General features: G+C 32.1%; 2 protein-coding genes across 2 annotated transcripts in view; one reads left to right on the forward strand and one right to left on the reverse strand.

Moving 5' to 3' along the window:
• Positions 1–10878: 10878 nt before the first annotated feature.
• LOC139514303 (ATP-binding cassette sub-family G member 5-like) lies at positions 10879–21184 on the reverse strand. The gene is made up of 11 exons (XM_071303350.1): positions 21076–21184; positions 18815–19059; positions 18185–18417; positions 17732–17864; positions 17101–17370; positions 16395–16614; positions 15401–15600; positions 14750–14888; positions 14042–14227; positions 13189–13316; positions 10879–11196 (listed from the first exon to the last, which is right to left on the reverse strand). The coding sequence occupies exons 2-11, from the start codon at positions 19053–19055 to the stop codon at positions 11030–11032; spliced, it is 1917 nt and encodes a 638-aa protein (XP_071159451.1). The 5' UTR covers positions 19056–19059; positions 21076–21184; the 3' UTR covers positions 10879–11029.
• LOC139514302 (ATP-binding cassette sub-family G member 8-like) overlaps positions 21179–22267 on the forward strand; it is a 40050-nt gene continuing 38961 nt past the window's right edge. Inside the window, exon 1 of the mRNA XM_071303349.1 lies at positions 21179–21298. The gene's annotated coding sequence lies outside the window, so the exon portion shown is untranslated. The remainder of the gene's footprint in view (positions 21299–22267) is intronic.

Consider the following 22267-nt stretch of genomic DNA (forward strand, 5'->3'; position numbering starts at 1 on the left):
AATACTAAACGGGAAAAGCAAAAGCAAATTGTAAAAATAAAACCTCAAAAACAAAGGAATGAAAAACAACTTCATATTACTGATATATGGAAATCAGTTGTTGCGGCTTTCGGGTACAGCAAATGGTTGACAGCGGTTCCAATTGCTATGGGAAAACAATGTATTCTGCATTTGTGTTAAACAATTTTACTCTGTGTTGCCAATTGCATCTGTCATAACGATAGCTGGTAAGAGTGTGTGGTACCACTGTTGCTTTGAGCGATAATGACCGTGATGGGATCCGAAGTTATGCGTTCCACATATTTATGCTCTTCTTCTTTTTTTTTATATATTTTTAAAGGATTTAAAACTGATAAACGAGCTCGGTAAAAGACTGAAATTTAGTTCTCAAAATTTGAATCTATACAATTCGTCTCTAAGATAACAGTTCAGCGGATACTAGTATTCATTCAATACATGCTCCTCCGTTTCAAGTTAATCTTCAAAAACAAAACAAGCTATTTTATCTACTGGGAGTCTCCCGTAGCGTGCTGTCTCAACCCGGATTCAGACAAGAATGCTGATAAAATGCATTTCGATGTGATGGCGTAATAATTTTGTCTAGGTTAAGTTCTGTTTATACATCCCGTTTAAATGTTTTACGTAATTTGTTATTTCCATTCATTTCATTATTTCGCATAGAATTGTCACTATGCAACTCTTCGTGCCTTTTATGTTTTTACAATCGTTATAAGTCATTTATATGACAGCAAAAAATGTCTTGAGTTGCGTGCGAACAATGGTGACTGTCTTTTGTCATTTGTCATTTTCTAGCTATGGTAACAAGGTAAAATCCACCATTGTCAACATAAGAAAATGCATGTAACATGTCAGAAATATGACAGTAGTTATCTATTCGTTTGATGTGTTTAAGTTTTTGATTATGCCATTTGAGTAGAACCTTTCCGTTTTGAATTTTCCTTGGAGTTCAGTATTTTTGTGATTTAACTTTTACACCATCAATCGATGACATATCATTAATATCAAGGGTTTTTGTGTCATACCTAGATAATTTCACTTGACTCTCATAATGATACTATATTGTTAAATTATATATAAATGCATTTTTTTCACAATATCTGTGTATATAGAATTATCGCTATTTTGTGCATTTTTCCCTTAATCTTTTTTTTGTGATAATTTTCTTATCATGCTACTCGATTGAGATGGAAAATTATTGCTAGAAACTAAGCATGAACGTGGCATTGCTAACGAAATTGACATGAAATTGACAGCGTCGTCATAGGTAAGATAGCGATAAAAAGATTAACATTGTTCACCTCAAATCGATTGCCTTTCTCGCTTTCGCCGTCCCGGCTCAATAAAGGCAACAGTAGTATACCGCTGTTCAAAACTCATAAATATATGGACAAAAAACAAAATCGGGGTAAAAAACTAAAACTGAGGGAAACGCATTAAATATTAGAGGAGAACAACGACACAACATTAAAATGGCAACGGACTAAGCATTAGACAACATCCGATGAGAATAACCAATATAACATCAAAACCAAATACATGAATTTGGGATAGAAAAGTACCGTGACACGTCTTATAGTAATGTGAATTCACACTAAAAAATATGAGAAAACAAACGACACAACGGAAACACAACGTAAAAATGTTACACACACAGAAACGAACTATGATATAACAATGGCCATTTTCCTGACTTGGTACAGGACATTTTTAAAGAAAAAAATGGTGGGTTGAACCTGGTTTTGTGGCATGCCAAACCTTGCACTTTGATGGCATTTCTCAAGCGAGAAAATCACCGATAATCTATAATTATATTCGCATTATAGGCTTATATGATATAATTTTGAATCCAGTTTTGAGGAGATATTCTGTACCTCATTATTGAATAACCATTGTTTTGAAATACTTATAACGCAACGGAAACACTTTATCCACATGATTATACCATTTATAAACCAATTATTATCCAAAACAACCATAGTCCAATAAAAAACTGACCCCTGATTTAATTTAGGTTGATTCCTATAACACGTAATGATTTCATGATTACTTTTCATTGTGCCATTGGGGCGCTATTTGACGTAAAAACCTTAAAAATATTTGTAAGAGCTGAATTTTAAAAAGTGAATGCAATGACGGTATTCAAAGTTAATTGAATAAACACTGCATTTTTACTGTACACAAGTGCAAGAGGCACACGAGTGTATGATTTTGATCACTTGGACTCCAGTCTGATATATAAGAAACCCTTTTCTGCAAACAGTGTATGTGTAACTATGTTAAACACACTCACGTACGGTCGGAATGCAAATATTCATTGAATTTATTATTATGCGTTCAGAGAGCGCTAAAACCTTCTTTTTTCTAGTTGTCGTTTACGACCCACTGTGCATATAAAGCCAACAAATTAAGTAATTCTAGTTACAGGTATGTCAGTAATTTGTTAGTCAAAATAGCATTGATATAAAGATGGGTTATCAAAATAAAGTGCAGGACATCAAATATAAAATGTAATCATATATAAACATTGTTTATTAGTCATTGTCACAAAGTTCGATGAATGAATTTTTGGTTACAACTTTATCAATATACAGTCACAACATCAATGTGTCAGTTAACCAGGTCGAAGTCAGTAGAATAAATGTCAACAAATAGGCCACATTGATAGTTGATGTAAGCTGAGTTTCAGTTTCTCACCCGTTAGTATTGTAACTTGAGTTACTTGTTAACACAAAACTAAGGAACATAGTTAAGTTTCAAGTTTCTACTCTTAAAGGCATACGATACAGTTACAGGGGAGGTAATGACGTTGCTAACGTAAAAAGTTATTTTCGCGACGTCAAACTGTGACATATCGGGAAAAGATGCATTTTTCGACTGATTTTTATCATTCAAACTGATTTAATTTGAAAACGAGTGCATGGACCCCTATTTTTTAAAACGACATTTTGTTTCATTTTGCAGGGAGATTATGTGGACCAAATTTTATAAAACTGTAAATAGCACATTTTTTTTTAATTTTGATAAATATACAGAAAAAAAGGACGTGTTTTTCTCAATTCATGACCATGATGAATATGAGTTATTTCTGAATAAAAAATGCATAAATGTTGAGAACACTTATAAAATACAGACATTACAAATTATTTAATAAAGAACAATTTGTGTTTATCTTTTAAAACAAAAAAGTTATGTCCTTCTTTCGAAAGGAGAAATATGGCCACAAATCGGAATTTTGAGCAAATATACAAAATTTTGACCTGATTTAACTCAAAAAGTAGCACATGAAGGTATATTTTTGATTGGATATTTGATTTAATTAGGCAAAAAATAGCCTATATGGAAATTTTCATCAAAATGTAAATACGGGATCAAAACTGTATCGTATGCCCTTAAGCTGACAAGAGTGCCTTTAATCTGTTTATATATCAATGTTTTTTCGTGTAAGCTTACGTTTGCACTTGTGTTCAACTTTCGATTGATAAATAGTGTGCTTATAACATATTACAATTAAGATTTTTAAAGATAGAACGTCTTGTTCTTTGCGTGTGAGATAATTTTATCTTATACTGTTTTCGAGATATTTGCGGTACAATTTATGGCATGAACTATTCAAATGTATACCTTTTGGAAAAGAGAGGGGAAAGATACCAAAGAGTATTTATACTCGCAATCCGACAACGAAAACAAAAACAGGTATAAATAAACAACACACGTAAATTACAAGTTTGCATTTTGTATGATGTACATTTGCTACAAAAACCAGTATGACTTTACAGTTTGTGTTCATACAAAGCCATGTTCGACCTGATTTCTGACACACACCAACACGCACACTCACACACATAGGTCATCGTACGGCCTCCAACTATGCGCAAAGCCCATACCACAATAGTCAGCATTAAAAGGCCACAAATGTAAAACAATTCAAACTAACGGCCTAATTTATGTACAAAATATTAATGAAACAAATATGTAACACATCAACAAACGACAATAAAGGCAACAGTAGTATACCGCTGTTCAAACTCATAAATCCATGGACAAAAAAAAAAATCGGGGTAACAATCTAAAACTGAGGGAAACGCATAAATATAAGAGGAGAAGAACAACACAACACTACAATGTAACTAACACACACAGAAACGGACCAAGCATCAGACAAAATCCCACGAGAATAACAAATATAACATCAAAACCAAATACATGAATTTGGGATAGACAAGTACCGTGACACGTCTTATCGCAATGTCAATTTACACTCAAAAATAAGAGAAAACAAACGACGTAACGTTAAATTGTAACACACACAGAAACGAACTATAATATAACAATGGCCATATTCCTGACTTGGTACAGGACATTTTTAAAGGAAAAAATGGTGGGTTGAACCTGGTTTTGTGGCATACCAAACCTCGCACTTTAATGGCAATGTTAAATATAACATAAAAATGACAACATAATATTACAGGACTACAATACAAATAAATAGGAAAACGTATTAGACAAAGAAACACTTGATTTATGAATAACAAAAAGCATCAGGTTAAAAATTTAATACGCCAAAAACGCGCCTCGTCCACACAAGACTCACCAGTGACGCCCAGATGTAAAAGATCGGCCATCGGTCCAGAAATTACTGTACTGTTTACAAACACTCTTTTTCTACACGAAGTTTTTGACGCAATTTTACAAAAAAAATAGATGAAAGACATATGATTTTCATTGGATTTGCTGAATGATATATGTACACAGTTTCAGAAAAGGTATTACATCAAACGATTGAAATTCTACTTTTAGCCAAATTTTGGGAACAACCACTGAATTACAGGTTCCTGACTTTTGGACAGGAACATACATACTGAATGTCACGGGTTTAACAGGATCCCAACCCTCCCCTAGTCCTTGGACATTGGTGAAACAGCACAACGTAGAAACAAACTATAAAAATGAGTTGAAGAAAAAAAAAATTACAAGAAATACTGAATTCCGAAAAAAACTCAAAACGGAAAGTCCCTAATCAATTGGCAAAATCAAAAGCTCAAACATATCAAACAAATTGAAAACAAATGTCATGTTCCTGACTTGTTACAGGCATTTTCTTATGAAAAAGGTGGATTCAAATACATGCTTGTTTCACTATGCACATATATCGCCACGACTAATGGTGAACATTGGCTACAATATTAAGAATAATTGGAGCTAATTGACTATCTATAAGTGAATGTTTATTTCAATTCATCACTTTTATATATATATATAAAAGATACCCTTAAGCTGGGGTCACACATTCACGATTTTTACTGCCGTCCTTGTCAAGACCATTCCCGATTAAAATTTGTCAAGAGTCTGATCAAGATCCTGTGAATCGTGGATGGAAATTCGATTTGTATCTTTCGCCAGGTAAAATTCGACCGAGTCTGTCACGACTGCGTCCCGATTCTACCGAATGTAATCCGACAGAGATCAGATAGTGACAAGACAGTGAACCGACGCTGACGGAAGTTATCCGTTCGAAAACTGTCGGCATAATCGGGATGATCAGGTACTGTCGGAACGTAATCCTATCACGGTCCGCTCTATCGCATTGCAAACGGCTTTGTTCGGTCTCAGTCGTATTGTATTCTGTTATTGTCGGGACTTCTCCAGATCATTCCCGTTCCACAGGACACCGTCCCGAATACACAGAACATTGTTAGGAATTCGATCCGATACAGTAGAATCTGTCACGACATAGGCACGATTGTAATCCGACTAGACAAAATCGGCTGAGTTTCCCCGAATGTTACGGGACGCACCTAACTGTCGGGGTGCTTTGCCGAACTATTCGGACCCTTCCCGACCAGTAGGAATCTGTTACGAACTAAAACGACTGCGTTCAGACAATAATAGGACATTCCAGATAATTGAGGATACTAATCCGACTTTTTCACTTTCGTGTCGTATCGCTGTCTGATCTTAAACGGGAGCAATAATCGGCAATGTGTGAACCCCGCATTAGGATGACAGGGTTATAGGTTAAATTGGTACATCTATTAAAGACTTGATTCTGAACTCATTAGAAGATAAAATGTATTAAGAAATGCACATAAATAAAAATAAAACGCATCATGCTGCTATTCCTGCATATCTGTTTGAGTTGACAATGATGTTCTGTCACTCAAAAACAAATATTTCAATGTGTGATTACATCTCATATATCGCAGGGAAATCGAGATTTAAGATTACGACCGAGGTTTAAAAGTCTTCTTCATGTCTTGATCTTATCCTAGAAATACACATAGACGGATTCAATGACAAATGATTTCAACAGTTAATTGCCAACTTCCCATTTCTGAGCAGTAACATACCATCTGCAACATCGTTTAGCGTTTACGTATCTCAGGTAAAACGTCACACTCGTTTATGTTTACATTATACGGACTGCACTAATAGGTTTCTTACACCCACAAAACACCATGCCTAGACAGATAAATGAGGAAGAACGACTGAAATCGACTCTACATAAGTTTTACGATCACCATCATTAATTGATTGAATGGTTAGATGTGTCAGTTTCTCAACTCTAGATATGTTTTCGTGGCCTTAGATTTTAGATTCAAGTTAAGTCGTCTGACCTGTTATTTGAGCGAGTGTGTCCTTATCCCTTTTGTGTTATTTTGACTAGGTGGGATTTTGCACGATGAGTTATGCTTGCAAAAAGGAGACGCTCACCTCCTGTCGACACACCCGTTCTCGCTACTTCTAAAATATATGTTATTCCATTAGATTTTGTTTAAACATCATTTGTCTCTTCTCTTTCGATTTTCGACATTTGAACTTCGCGCGGTAAGCTACTGTTGGCTTTATCTATGACAGTCAATCACCACTTGGTCAAATGAGTATCAGTTGGAGGTAAATTCTAAAAGCTTACCATGAGTATATATAGATATTTATATATCACAAGGATGACCGTGTGGAAATATGAAATTGTGCCATTCACGAGCATTTTTGTCCTTCCTTTCTTATAATCAAAAACGTTTTACAACATATGAAACGTGGAACCTCACACTCATTCAATTTTAAAATGCTATGAAAGAATAAATATTATTCAGGAAGTAAATTTAGTTCAGCTAGAGATTATGTTAAAGTATCTTTTTTTTTTAGAACATAATTATATTAAGATAACGAAAATTTTACTTGAAACATGCGTCGAATCAAGGCAAATACACATTGTCATCTGCATTTTACTACAACGATGGATCAACTATCAATTATTTCCAAGAGACTTGTGGTATGTTTATTATAATAACATTAAACTTTCGTATTGATACATTCAAGTTTACATTTTGTTTTAAATAATACATGAATGCATTTATTTTATAGAAAGACACATTCATGTGTATATATTTTTATCAATATTGCAGTTACATATCCGTAATTGGTTAACTCATTATAGGACTACTATGTTTTTACTTTTAAATCCAGTTTTCAAAAGAGTGCTTCTATTTTCCAATGTCTAGATAACATTATGGAGACAGCATATCGTAATGCTTATAGAATTATTTGAAATACTTATGATTTTCTTATTCCAGGTATAGATAACCTTAGCTGAATTTGGCACAACTTTTTGGATTTTTGGATCACCAATGCTTTTCAACTTTGTACTTGTTTGGCTTCCTAACCATTTTGATCTGAGCGTCACTGATGAGTCTTATATAGATGAAAAAAGTAAAATCACAAGAATACTGAATTCCTAGTAAAATCAAAAATAGAAAGTCCCTAATCAAATGTCAAAAAAGCACGAAACGTGCGTCTGCAGGCGCATTAAATTGTAAGCCTGGTACCTTTGATAACTATTTACTATTTACTGTCACAGAAGAACACACCAAATCTCTAGTCAAAGTCTTTCTCAACCGATGTGATATACAAATTTTAGTTTGTATATTGTCACATATTACATTTCACAATACTTAATTTACTACACAAAATCCCCCGCCCCCCACCACCCAAAAAAATTATATATTTGACTGATTTTGAAGAATTCTTAACAAATATAGTTTAGCAAATAACTTGATGAATTTAACAAAACAATTACACGACAGACTCATAGATATATTATTTAAGTCGACAGTTTCATGTCAGGCATTGTATAAACCTTATTCAAATTTCAGAAGTACAGCAAGCGGAGTTTTCGATAAACCCTAGATTTTCAATATAGTCACAGATGTCTATACGGGTTACTTAATACGTAGATAGCTGACCCGCTGACTTTTACTCAATATCTCCTTATTTATGTCTTACAATTTGTGTTACAGTATACTTACAAGACATTAATAATAGAGTAGAAATGTACAAAACTCCTGATGTTTATGAAAAATCAATGCTCATTGATACTGGCAGCAATCAGATCGGTATGTTTTTTTAAGTAAAGGTTTTAGTATTTTTCAGTCCCAAAAAGATAGTCCAAATATATCAAAGGAACATTTAAACTCATTTGCAAATACACTGACAACGCTATGTAAAAAAAAAATATACAAAAACAAAACAGTACACAAAAAACAACATAGAAACCTAAATACTAAAAACACGAACCCAACCAAAAATCAGGGTAGATCTCATGTCCTACAGAAGGGTAGGCAAATTCTGCTCCAGGTTGCGTTTAAATAAATACCAAATCAGTTTTGGACCATATATGGTGTTTAGAAAATTTTGATGGAATACCACTACATTCTGTATAAACAAACGATGGCAACTTTTGTATATTATAATGGTCACTTGGACTTCCATAGTGTCGAATTAGAGTCTCTGTTTGATTGATTTATACATAGTCATGTCCGATCTTAATGCAAAACGAAGAAGTAAGTACTTCAGTACTGACATGATTTATAATACACCTTTGTAAATTAGTCGGATAACTAGTTTCAAATTTACAGACACTTGAGTTTCAACTCCTTAAGGCAAAGTTGACCTAAGATGATCTTGATACTGTTTTCTTTTGTCAAATAGCTTTACAATTGTTTGGGCTCTTATACATCCTAGACTTTCAAATATTTGGCTTCGAGTGTTCCTGGTGAAGGTTAATCCATTTCATCGCTTCGAACGTATGAAATTTATTAAGTGTACTTTATCTTGCTTTAAGAGAGCAGAACATATTTATCTTTTTTTCAGTTGTCCAATTCGACCCATTTTGCCCACAGAACCTACCAAACTGATACGATACTTTATTAAGAAATCAATCTAACAACATGTTTTTAAAGATCTTTATATATCATCATAGTCGTCTAATTTGTAGTGTGGGTTCGCATGACGGGGAATGCATACATTACAAAGATAATTAACCTGACGATGCACCGGGTATCGCTCCTGTAGTGGTTCATATAATTCCCTTGTTTTTTTTCTTTGTATTGAAGTCCTGTATTGTTGTGTTGTCATTTTTATGTTATATTTAAAATGGCCATTAAAGCGGGAGATTTGGCATGCCACAAAACCAAGTTCAACCCACCATTTTTTTCTTAAAAAAATGTCCTGTGCCAAGTCAGGAATATGGTCATTGTTATATTATAGTTCATTTCTGTGTGTGTTACATTCTAACGTTGTGTTTCTTTTGTGTCGTTTGTTTCCTCTTATATTTGAGTTTGAATTCACATTATTATAAGACGTGTCACGGTACTTTTCTATCCCAAATTCATGTATTCAGTTTTGATGTTATATTTGTTATTCTCATCGGATTTTGTCTAATGCTTAGTTCGTTTCTGTGTGTGTTACATTTTAATATTGTGTCGTCATTCTCCTTTTATATTTAATGCGTTTCCCTCGGTTTTGGTTTGTGACCCGGATTTTTTATTTTTCTATCGATTTATGAGTTTTGAATATCGGTTTACTACTGTTGCCTTTATTTACCTTCATTTGTCTTCTTTTTATATTTACGAAATTATGAAAAGGGCAAATAACAGTTGCCCTTAGTATGTTATTGCCACATTTTTTACACTACACCTCAGAAACTGCATTTTACTTCCAGCAGTCCACATATAGATTATAATTTGTATAATTTATTCCCCAGACATCAGATCAAGGGTTTATCTGATTTAGTATTTTGGTTAAAAGAATATAACTTGAAGTAAGTATATTTACGCCTTCAGATTAAATTGAAAAGAAAATGTTGAGATGACATCAATAAGACTGTATTAACGTCAATAAAGCTTATACGATATACGAAGGTCAATACAGTTTTGACTTATAGATTATTCTAATGCAATTTTTATGTAGCTTTTTTTTTTCGTTGGCTCAAAGTTATACACTGTTCGAGTTCATCTTTTAAAAGGAAAAGAAACAACTTACTACTACTTTTGTGTGTAACTGTAAATTACCACCTTCAGAAACAGGAAGAAAACCGAGTTAAAATACATGGTACTTCGTGTAATAATAGGTGTTTTAACTCTTTCCAATTATGGCATTAATGCATTAACGTATAGTATAGAAAACGGATCAACATTATAAATAAAAGAAAAGATAGAAAAGTCAGCATTTGTATAACGTGCATGTATCTTGATTAAACCTTAAAAAAATTGAAAATCTAAACTATATATAGCTTAATTTTTTGACAAGTGTCTGAAAAACTTAAACAAAACAGAAATCAAAACAAATCTATTTGCGTTCACTAATTTCAGTATAAACATCAAAAAGCAGCTCAAGATTTAGACAATACAACTTATACTTAATAACAATAACTAAGCGTTATAACACTATATAACAATACTTATATCAATATTTTAATTATTTTGTCTTTAATTGATTACTTATTTTTTTACAATATTTACAACATATGCAAAAGTTCATTAAAATACACGATCAAAGAAAAACTAACAAGTTTTACTGCCTTTTTGTGTCATAAAAACTATCAAGAGAAATATCTTAAACCACACTTCTTATAATAGTTATTCAAATCAAAACAGATCCCTGAGTTCAAATAATGATACATATTATTTTGGTTCTACCTTTCATAGTTCATATTTTTTTATATATAATCTCATTAATGAAGGTTTGGTATCCCTCTTATTTTGAATGCGGTTATAGTCAGAACAGTAAACAGCACAATAAATCCACCAAGAGCGTAAAAGTTCCTTTCCATGTTTTCCCAAGAGTCCGGATAAAAATCGTCTAGATACATGTTTCCATTTGGATAAAGACATGGAACACCTACAAGCAAATTTGATATGTTAATGATTATGATTTGGAAATTATTGTGATAACATTTATAGGAACGGTCAAAAGAACAAAGATGATGAAATACTTTTCATCGTCATTTTCTACTAAAATCTTTCTATATTTGTCATTTCAAATTATTAATCACGAACATACAAAGCATTCTTAAACAATTTAAACGAGAAAACTGTCGGCATAATGTCTGTGTAAAAACTGAAAGAAAAACAAATGTAACACAGCAACAAACGACAACCACTAAATCACAGGTCATGAGTTAGGACAGGCACATACATACAGAATGTGGCGGGGGTTAAACACCCCAACCATTTCATAACAGACAGCGTTGAAATATACAACATAAGAAAGAACTATAAAAATCGGTTGAAAAAGGCTTATTGCTCATTGATGAAGACCGTACGGTGACCTATAGTTGTTAGTTTCTGTGTCATTTGGTCTTTTGTTAGGTGTTGGCAATCACACCCGATCTTCTCTTTAATATTAACTCATCAGATGAATACAAATATGATTACATCTAACAAAACAAAAACACAGCGCGGAGTGGGCGTAGCTGGATACTTGATTCAGATGTCATATATCTATAAACTCTTGTGTTATAATGTTTGTCTTCAAACTTATTTCAATGTTTTATACAGGTGAATCATGACCATCTTCTGTTTGTTTGGTGGACATGAAGAATGAATATTTGTAGGGAATAATGGGTTGATTGTTTTTGCAGGTTTCTAGAAGGTTTTCTTAATATTATACCCCTTTCCATATAATACATAATATTAATAGTTGTTTCCTTACATCATTATCCGTAAAACTTGTATTTGAGCATATGTTTGGATGATTCAGGATGATATTGAGAATAAACACATCATAGATACCAGGATTAATTTTATATTTACGCCAAACGCACGATTCGTCTACAAAAGACTCACCAGTGACACTCGAATCCAAAAGAGGTGAAAAAGGCCAATTAAAGTACGAAGTTGAAGAGCATTGCAGACCTAAATTCCTAAAAGTTTTGCCAAATAAAGATAATGTAATCTATTCCTGAGGTAGAAAAGCCTTAGTATTTCAAAAAATCAAAAGTTTTATAAACAGTTAATTTATAAATATGATCATACCAATGATAATTCATGTCAGCACAGAAGTGTTGACTACTGGGCTCAAGTGTAGAATGTCTTTTAATGAATAGTTTTTCGTTTTTGACCTTGACCAATGTGGAGTCATGCGACCCACACGATGCTTCAATTTACAATATCATTTGTACAATTATTTGTCTGTTTGTCTTTAATTTTTAGCCATGGCGTTGTCAGTTTGTTTTCGATCTTTGAGTTTGACTGTTCCTCTGACATCTCTCTTCTCTACTATAGTACATGAAACTAGTTAACAACAGGAAAAAATAAATTTAGGGATATATCGTCATTTGATTATGGTCATCGCAGTGACTAACAGTTACGTCCTCTTATATTTTTTCAAGAACAGCACTTTTTCAATAATTTTATAAGGACTCACTTTTGTTTTCTTATTTTTGTGTTTAAACTTTAAGTATACAAAGTTCTAACTTCAACAATAAATTATTAAAGTTTACAATCAAATTTATTTTCATTTGTGCAAAATGTAATAATCACCGCATGAAAAGATGTTCGTAAAAAATCTAGTCCTTGCAACTACTCTGTCCTATTATAATTGTATGTTATCGACATTTTGTGCATGTTTCCTTTGATATTTTTTTTTTTGTGATAACTTTTCAAATCATGCTACTCGCTTGAGATGGAAAATTATCGCTAGAAATTAAGGAGGCACGTGGCGTTGCCAATGAAATTGACATGAAATTGACAACGTCGTCATAGGTAAAATAGCGATATACAGATTATCATTGGTCATTTCAACTCGATTGCTTTCTCGCTTTCGCCGTACCGGCTCTAGCGAGAAAATTAATCTCGATAAGATGATCAATGATAATCTATAATTATCTACCTTCTTTGTTTGCATCACAGCTGATATTTAGGTTGTGGAATTCGTTAGCTACTACAATTTCTGCACTATATTTCATTACAACGCCCCAACTAAGCCACTGAAACATTGGCAAAATGTCTGGCAGTGTTCTGGAATTAAAATGAACAAATAATACAGAATTTAATGTATAAAATGCATTGTTACGTATACGAAAAATAACCACTTTATTTGAATGTATGGCAATCTAAATAAAACATAAATGTCTGATTTCGTTATATGGAGCTTTGAATAACAGGTACAGTACCAATGTTCCTGCACCAGATGCGCATTTCGACAATACATGTCTCTTCAGTGATGCTCGTGCACGTATGCGACCTTTATAAGTTGCATTTAAATATCCAATAAAGTTTTTTATCATCTTTAATCTGACAGTTGGAATTATTGAGTATCTTACATCTGCAATGATTATTTTTTACTACTTCCGCTTAAGAGCAAGTTAGTCTCTAATGGTAATATATCAATGAAAAGCATTGACATGGTCTAAAATTATCTTGTTCAGAAAGAAATGTGAAATGTAAGATTCATTCATTCCATTCTTCAGGGTCTCTGTATAGTCTATAGTGTGAATATTTGTAATTCTACGCTATTGTTATATTTTCAGAAAACTACTTTATGATTGTAAACTACCTTAAAAAGATACCATCGTTGGGTAGGGATAAGATGGATAGTATATAAACATCAATGGAGGAAACTATTTTCAAGTAAAAAAAAACTCTGAAATAATATTCATTTTGTAGAATTGTGTTTTTTATTTTTATTTATTAAAACAGACTTAAAGTTGAATGCATATGTGAAACTAGAGTAAATAGTTTACCTGATGAATCCCGAAGAAAACAGGGTTGTTGCTGATATAACTAGTGACGCTACGCTCTGTGAAACTTGTGCACTATAAAATACTCCCATGATTCCTATTGTCATTATTTCACCACTAAAATGCATGGCAAATACATCCGCGTAATATATTCCAAATCTCTCCCACGATGGATAAAGACCAGTAACCCTAAAAATAAAACAAGAAATACGTAGAAAATTACAACTATGCGAAGATGTTCTTAAATGATAAATACAGAACCTTTGTTGCCAACTATACTACATTGAAGAAACACAACCACATTCTACATTAATCTCACGTCATTTAAAGTATACATTGAAAAACATGCACATAATTTTTGACAGCGATATCATATAAAAATGATTAGAAAACTGTCTAGAATCAGTTTTGTAGACATACAAATTGACAAAATCCTGCTTTTGTATGGACATGGGAAAATATTTAAAATTATAACGAAGTAGTAGAACTAGGTAAGGTAATTATACAAATATTTTGAATCAACTTTAGATTAATTATTTTGAGAAATTCCTACAGCTGATGAAGAAAATAGTTTATAAATTTGATGTTGCCGAATCGCTTTTCTTTAATTACCTTCAGTAGAAAGTCTTAAACCTAAACATTTAAAAGCCAGTGATGTATAAATACATAAAAATAGCAGGTGCTATATGAAAAACTTGATATAAAACTTACCAATAAACAATCAAAGAAAATATTAAACTTGCTACAGCATGAAATGGAATCATATGTATAATGTATGACAATACAAATGTTGTAGTTGAGTACAGTCCGTCCCGACATTCTCTGTAATACAGATCTCGTATAGGAGGAACTGAAAAGTAAAAATGTATCTACATAAACAACAGATAAACGAACTATAGAATTAGGCGATATGATCAAGATTTGTTTAAGTAATATGAGATGGAGTTGATTTTGGTTATCAAACCTTTTACACAAATCCCAGGTATACTGTCCTATAAACTTTAAAATTGTAAATAGGCAGACAAATTAATTAACTAATTTAAAATTTGATAACTGTAAAATCCGGGACAGAAATTGTACTATATTAATAGGTTAGATTAAAATAACTGACAGAGTTTGCATATAGAATGACTGAATTGTGACCACTTCCATTGCCTTCCAGATCACAATTATTCCTGGTAATAAAGTGTAAAATTTATTATTTATATTACATCGTCTGTGTAACTCCTTATGGAAATTGTTTTGAAATCATGACATATAGTATAAATTGATTGTAATGGAAAAAAGTCACTTATCAGAGATGACTGACGCAAATTATGAACTATGAATATATTCACGCTAAATGAGTACTATTGTACTTACAAACAGCCACAGGAACTAGGACGGCAACAAACAAAGGTACATTTGTAGACTGGTAAAGTAGTCCCATTCTATCTTGTATAGACTCCTGGTTGTCCTTTAGACGTCCCAGAAAAGCCAGTATAAATGGTACATACATAGTCAACAACAAGATACGAGACAAGTATATAGATCTATCTCTTCGTAAATTTACCATCATCCTTCTGAAATATTAAAAGCAGTTCTAAGTAATATTAAAGAAACGCAGACAAACGACAAACGAAAAACGACAATCGAAGAATGCTTAGCACAAACGTTCAATGTTTACCGGATTTGTTATCTCATAAACAACACCACGGGTGCCACCCTTCCGGAGCACCTGAGATCACCCCTAGTTTTTGGTAGAGTTCGTGTTGTTTATTCTTTAGTTTTCTGTGTTGTGTTTTATGTACTATTGTTTGTCTGTTTGTCCTTTTCAGTTTTAGCCATGGCGTTGTCAGTTTAATGTCGATTTATGAGTTTGACTGTCCCTCTTGTATCTTTCGTCCCTCTTTCAAACAAACAAAATTTAGTAGATATTTTAAAATGTTATTCGTGTTTAAACATCAAAAAGACTGTGCTCTTGTTGCTAGATAATTAATTTTCAGTGTGTTTTGAAGACTGCTGTTTTAGCTTCTTTTTTTTTGCCTTTCATATTGCATTTCTTTGACTTGTAATGTTTGATTGTCCCATATGTATCCTTGCTAAATATCATAAAACGCATATACTAGTATTAAGTATTGAATGTAAAACGAATTATAAATAGTTAATTCTTTGCCATGTCCCTAGAACTGTTACCAAGAAAAATGATTACATTCTCAAGTCAACACATCTACGAAATGTATCATTCTTTCACATTTAGTAAACCATCATGATAAGAAATCTTATATTCCACGAAAACTGAAACTCTTTTTAAGACGAAATGTAAATAAAAAGGAATGTACAAATCTATCAATCACGATGGGTTATGTTTACCTACCTTATGAGACAAAGCATAACAGTGAAAACAATAGGTGGATGTGGTCGGACTAAGTGGAGCATTGTTCTTCGTGTCGTTGGACGCATGGTCTCTTTTTCTATGCTCTGAACCATTTCTCTTTTGATTGTCGAGTTTGTATAGGTCATGATGAGATTTTCTACTTTAGCAAATGTCCTAACTTCTAAATCACGGTCTCGCCTATCGATACTTGCAAGATCAACTATAGAACAGAAATATTGCAAAAATATCAGAAGAAGTATCAATAACTGTTGTTATAATATAATATCATTTTATTCATTTTAGGTTACTTTAAAAATACATTTACAATAATAATTACCGACATTTTTAATGGTCGTCTTGTATAGAAAATCTAAAAGTACAGCTTTTCCGAATAGATAAAAAAAAATCCACATTGAACGATATTGTATTCTAAATTTCTTCTTAAAGTTTGATACACACTAAAGGAGTATGTAAAACGATACTTGCGTGCAAGCAAACGAGGTTGAGATGGAAATTGCCATGTTGCTGTAGTCATATGAGAAGCATGAGTTGGACGAAGTAACATATATGTTTTAAAGCAAATTAACAAGAATATCAAACTAGCTTTCATTTGGTCTGTTCGTTTGAAGTGAATTTTCTTTATGTATCTTCACCAGGAATGCTAAGAGTCAAAGGGGACAACAAACCATGTTTTTTTTATATTTACCATAATGGTCTAACGGATTTGCATATGTTGGACATGGATATCCAAGTTCCCCAAAATATTCTACCATTTGATTAGCTTTTCCAAAATATACTATTTCTCCCATACTTAGGAGACCTATATTGTCAAACAATTTAAATACATCAGATCTTGGCTGGTGGATGGTCATAATGACTATTTTTCCATTGTGAGCGATGTCCGACAAACTGGAAACCAGGTGGCGAGTTGTACAACTGTCGAGACCAGTAGTTGGTTCATCTAGTAACAGGATTTCTGGAAAAGCAAATAAACGACTTTTATACTATAGTATACGTATGACGTGAATTAAAATATTAATACAACAAACTGCTACTGCCTTCTCAACATACGTTTAGCCTTTTTGTCAATGTTAAATTCCCGAAAGACGTAAAGATATTAGTTATACCAAATTCCAATGGTGAATACATATTTCTTCTTGGTAAATGGTTAACTGTTGCATGGAATGCATTTTGATATTCTACAAATTATCGGTTTACTGTATACAGATAACTATTGAAATGTATTGTCGAAATAACCAGATAAAAGGAGCTAGAAACACAAATCAAATAGACAGCAACCAATCAACGCATAAAATTCAACATAAGACCAAACGTACTTGGGTTTTGCAAAAGCTGAATAGCAATAGTGACACGTCTTCTTTCTCCGCCAGATATACCTCTGATTACAGAGCCACCTATCTTTGAATCTGCAACGTGTTTTAACCCCATGTCGGCTATCACGCGATTAACCTATAAAACAAATTCTTGTAGCAACATACAATTATATATTCTATATATGTAGTATTTATTGCAATTTATGTACTAAAAATGCCTCCGATTATCAATTACCGTTAATAATTATCGATTTGGAACACATTATCTGCCTAGTTTTCTATATACATATAAAAGACGAAGTTTCTAGCCATATAATTATAATCAAAATAAGCTTTTGTTAATTAAGACGTGTATAAGAGTCATTTACAATCAAAGACTGGAAAAATTATTAACTATTCTCAATGTCTTCAGGGATTTGGTTTTTGCCTTAACCAAAGATTATAAGTAATTCTCACTTCAGCATTGATTTCTTTGTCATTGTATGCTCCAGGAAGTCTTAGAATACCAGAATATTTCAGCGTCTCGCGAACTGTTAGGTTATGCAGCAGACGATCGGCTTGCATGACGTAAGCAGCGTACTGTTTAATTATGTCTGCGGTGCAAAGGTAATTATTGAAGTAGACCTTACCATAAAGTTTCCCTGTGTATCTAGACGATATAACGTCTAAAAGAGACGTTTTCCCTGAACCTGAAATAATCGTAAAGATTTTTTTTCAGACGACAAAAGAATAAAGACAATATTTTATGGCTGTTAAAAAAAATTAACATACAGAATTTTTAAAGCAAGTCTTTTTTTTATGTTGATGTATCATTTCACGTACAAACTTCATTTCCTGTTAAATTAAACAATAAAGACTATAAATGTCATAATATTCCACTTCGATCTAAATACATAATAATGAAAAAAGGGCATATATCGGGTTTGTGACATTGCGGAAATACATTATCCGGCCTTTTGCGTTAAAAGTTTTGTTCTGTATCCGGCCTGATACTAGTAAGTACTTCGACGATTCAAATTTTTTTTTCAGGTGTTTCGTATTTTTAACTTTTAGTCTTTCGGTCATATGATTTCATTGTAGTCTAACCTGAACTTCCCAATATGGCGGTCATCTCTCCACTTTTAAATTGTACATTTATGTTACTTAAAACTGTCTTAGTTTGTCTTTTTCTGAAACAAGCACCCTTCCACCATGGTCCAACATATTGCTTTATATCATAATTAATATTTAGAAGGTTAAGTGTTGGCACTATTTGTTCCTCGTCTTCATCTGGGTCCAAGATATTTCCACAACCATTGAAATACGAAAAACAAGGATTATCTGACATATTACTGAAAGAAAAAGAAAAAATAATTGACAGAAAGTTGACATAAAAAACGCACTCGTAGACATGTCATTTCCATAATTACACTACTTTTCAAGAAGGCTCTCAGAGTGCACTATTATCTATACATAAAACATAATCATTCCAGCATATAAAGTTTGACAATATGTATGCACATGTTAAAAAGAATGACATAAATTCTATTATAATTAAATAATATACCAATAAAGAACTCTGTTAAGAGAAATTAATGATTTGAAATAATATTTGAAAACATATGGAGTTTTTATTTTTAAATTATTAGCTTGATCTGCTAAATTCTGTTTTTAGCTACAATACATAAGTTGATTTCAGAAGTCTACTGTTTTTGTATATATATGTTTTTGCTATTTGCAGTACATGTCAAATAAATGCGAATTTTCGAGTTTTGTTTTCATTGTAGTTAATATATAAGACAAATATCCAAATGGTCACCTGTGAAAAAAAAAGCTTTTTGATTAATTTAGAATTGTACAGTAAGCAGACAAACATTGGATACATATTAGAATTAAAAAGATTTCCTATGTCCGTATGAATGAGATTAGAATTGGTTTTTAAGCTGACTGTTCAATCTAAAACAACTTTTGTCTTGCGCATTTTGAGAAAAGAAACAATGTGTTAATAGCCAATATCTCCTATACTTTGGACTTTAGAATTTTCAATGTGAATGAACTTAATCCATGTCTTTAACATGTTTAATTCAGTATATTTCAATTTCTCTGATATTCAATGTTTCACAATTTATTTTTCAATGCTTAAAAATCAATCTTCGTGAATAGTTAACTCGACCGATATTTCAATCAGGTTCTGCTTATTATATAGTTCCAATTTATTAGCTTTATGACATTACCTTTTATGAATATGAATTGTAAAAATAAATTGTGAAAAGTCTAAGCAAATTTACACCTATAAACATTGTAACATAATCTATACCCAGCAGTACTGCTTGTGATAGAACAAATTGTTATATACCAGAATAATGTATTTAGAAAGATAATTTTTGTTTAAAAAAAGGTATCTAGAAAGAGAATGTTTCTGAAAAGACAGTATCTGTGCTATTAGTTATTGTATGGTCAACTCAAACATTTTTTTAATTTAGGTATTTTTGGTTTTTAATGCCCTTGTTCAAAAACAGTGCAATGTTGTATTAGAAGATGAATAAGAATTTTCAACCTACTTTTCACTTTAATTTATTTTAATGTGTTTTCATTAAACTTCCTTTGCGCTAACGCGATGTTTTCCCACCATTATTTCGTCACTTCATGTTGATAGATCTGTGATTGTCACCAAGTGCTGGAGTTAAATGTAAACTTTTGGACTAGACATATTACTTGTGAGGTCAAAGCTCATTAGATATAAATTAAAAACAAGGGATGGAAGGTTCCAACGAGAATACTATAATGTAACTTGCTTCTATTTTTGGTTTAAGTTTTTTTTTGTGGGAGGGTGGACATAACACAGCATTTTCATATACATTTTCAAGTGAATACTCAAATCGATATGGCTAAACAAATAAAGTAAACTCATGAAGGTAGTAATTGCTTTTCGTATTATATCCTTGTTTATTCTAATATCTTTATAAAAGTATGTATCAATAGCAATAAATGGTTTTAAAGTAATAACAGGAGAGCGGTTACATGGCTTGCAATCAATACGATATGTATGTATTTAATAATATTTTACAGTTTAATTTGAGTATTATTATAATGTATTTGAATGTTTAATTTAATGGAAAAACCACTGTTACAGATTGTGTCCAAAAGGTTATAGATAGGTTAGATATATATATAGACTAAGAATAGAATCCGCCATTTTTTTCGTATTTTCACTTTACGTAAGAACTTCTGAATGAAATATAGCACAGCATTGTAATGTAAATATTCCAGTCGCATCTAATAATTCTATTTCATTACTTTTTAAAAACGAAATACAATATTCTTTTATGAAATACGTTATGAGTAAAGCGAAAAAAGGTAGAACATACCCAATCCTTATGACGATGGTTTATTTGGGTTAGTTTTATTTATCTAACAACTTTATCAATTTTATCTTTGTCTGTTCTGATAAATGTCTAAGGTAGATATATGTTTATATCCTGTTTTAGTAATGGAGTCTACAACCCAATAAGTAAAAATGTCATCACCAACAGAGGTAATTTCCAACATCGAGGAAACATTTATACTTGGTTCGTAAGATCGCAACTGAAGGTTAGGTTTAGTATTAGATGTTTAATCTTTTAACTACAAACTGAACCTATATGTTGACTCCGACGCAGAAGACGGAATGCATGGTTGCTATGTTTCTCCTATGACGAAAGTCGTTTGACTGGAACACATTTGAGTGTGAATGATCTTATCCAACCACATTGGTGTTGGTTGTCTCAAGTTATACCACAATGTCTTTTTAGTCCCTTTGGATGTTTGAATGTTGGTAACACATATTGCGTAGTTTCTGTTAGATCGTATTAAACCCAAATGGAGGTAAGGTTTGAGGTAAAGAATTTTATTATATATACAGCTGAATTCAGCATGCGGACCTTTGAAAGGCTTTTTGGTTTTTGTGTTTTTAGATCGCTTACTCATTGACTTACCTATGGTGTAGTTTGTTTCTGGAGTTTTACAAGAAGAAAAAACAAGATGATATGGTTTAATTGCCAATGAAACAACTATGTGTTTCCACCGAAAATCAAAGTACAAACTACAGACCATCTTCAATAATGCGCCCGTGGATAACCCACATCGTATAGTTAGCTATATATTTTTTTTAAATTTTGTATCCAACATATATAATGTACATCACTACTGTTATCAAAAATCAAGTTTATATATATAATAGTAACATAGTTCAACTCCAACTCATCCGAAGATGTATAGTATTTGAAATTAAAAATAACATTTTGTTGGGATTTTAATTTATAAAGGTATCTTATTGAAAAGGACAAAAAACGTATAGAGAATTTAATAATAATTAAAAAAGATCACAATAATAGTAAAAGATGATTAAGGAAAAAAAGAAAAAATCTACCCCCCCCCCAAAAAAAAACCACCAAAAAACAAACAAAACAAACAAGACAATAATGTAGTAAGCTATAAAATTATATGTATTAATACCAAGTGTATAATAATATAATACTAAAGGTCTCATCTAATATGAAACGGAAAACAATTGTAAAAAAT

Source organism: Mytilus edulis, chromosome 3 (genome assembly GCF_963676685.1).
Source record: "Mytilus edulis chromosome 3, xbMytEdul2.2, whole genome shotgun sequence".
Lineage (NCBI taxonomy): Eukaryota > Metazoa > Mollusca > Bivalvia > Mytilida > Mytilidae > Mytilus > Mytilus edulis.

What these genes read in the sequence shown, in the direction of transcription:
- LOC139514303 (XM_071303350.1), bottom strand. Translation starts at nt 19,055, where the DNA reads ATGTCAGATAATCCTTGTTTTTCGTATTTCAATGGTTGTGGAAATATC. An exon ending in GTTATGCTTTGTCTCATAAG is followed by an intron (nt 15,601 to 16,394) that starts GTAGGTAAACAT and finishes TTAATATTTCAG; the next exon opens with AAGGATGATGGTAAATTTAC. An exon ending in CTGTGATGCAAACAAAGAAG is followed by an intron (nt 11,197 to 13,188) that starts GTAGATAATTAT and finishes ATTTGCTTGTAG; the next exon opens with GTGTTCCATGTCTTTATCCA.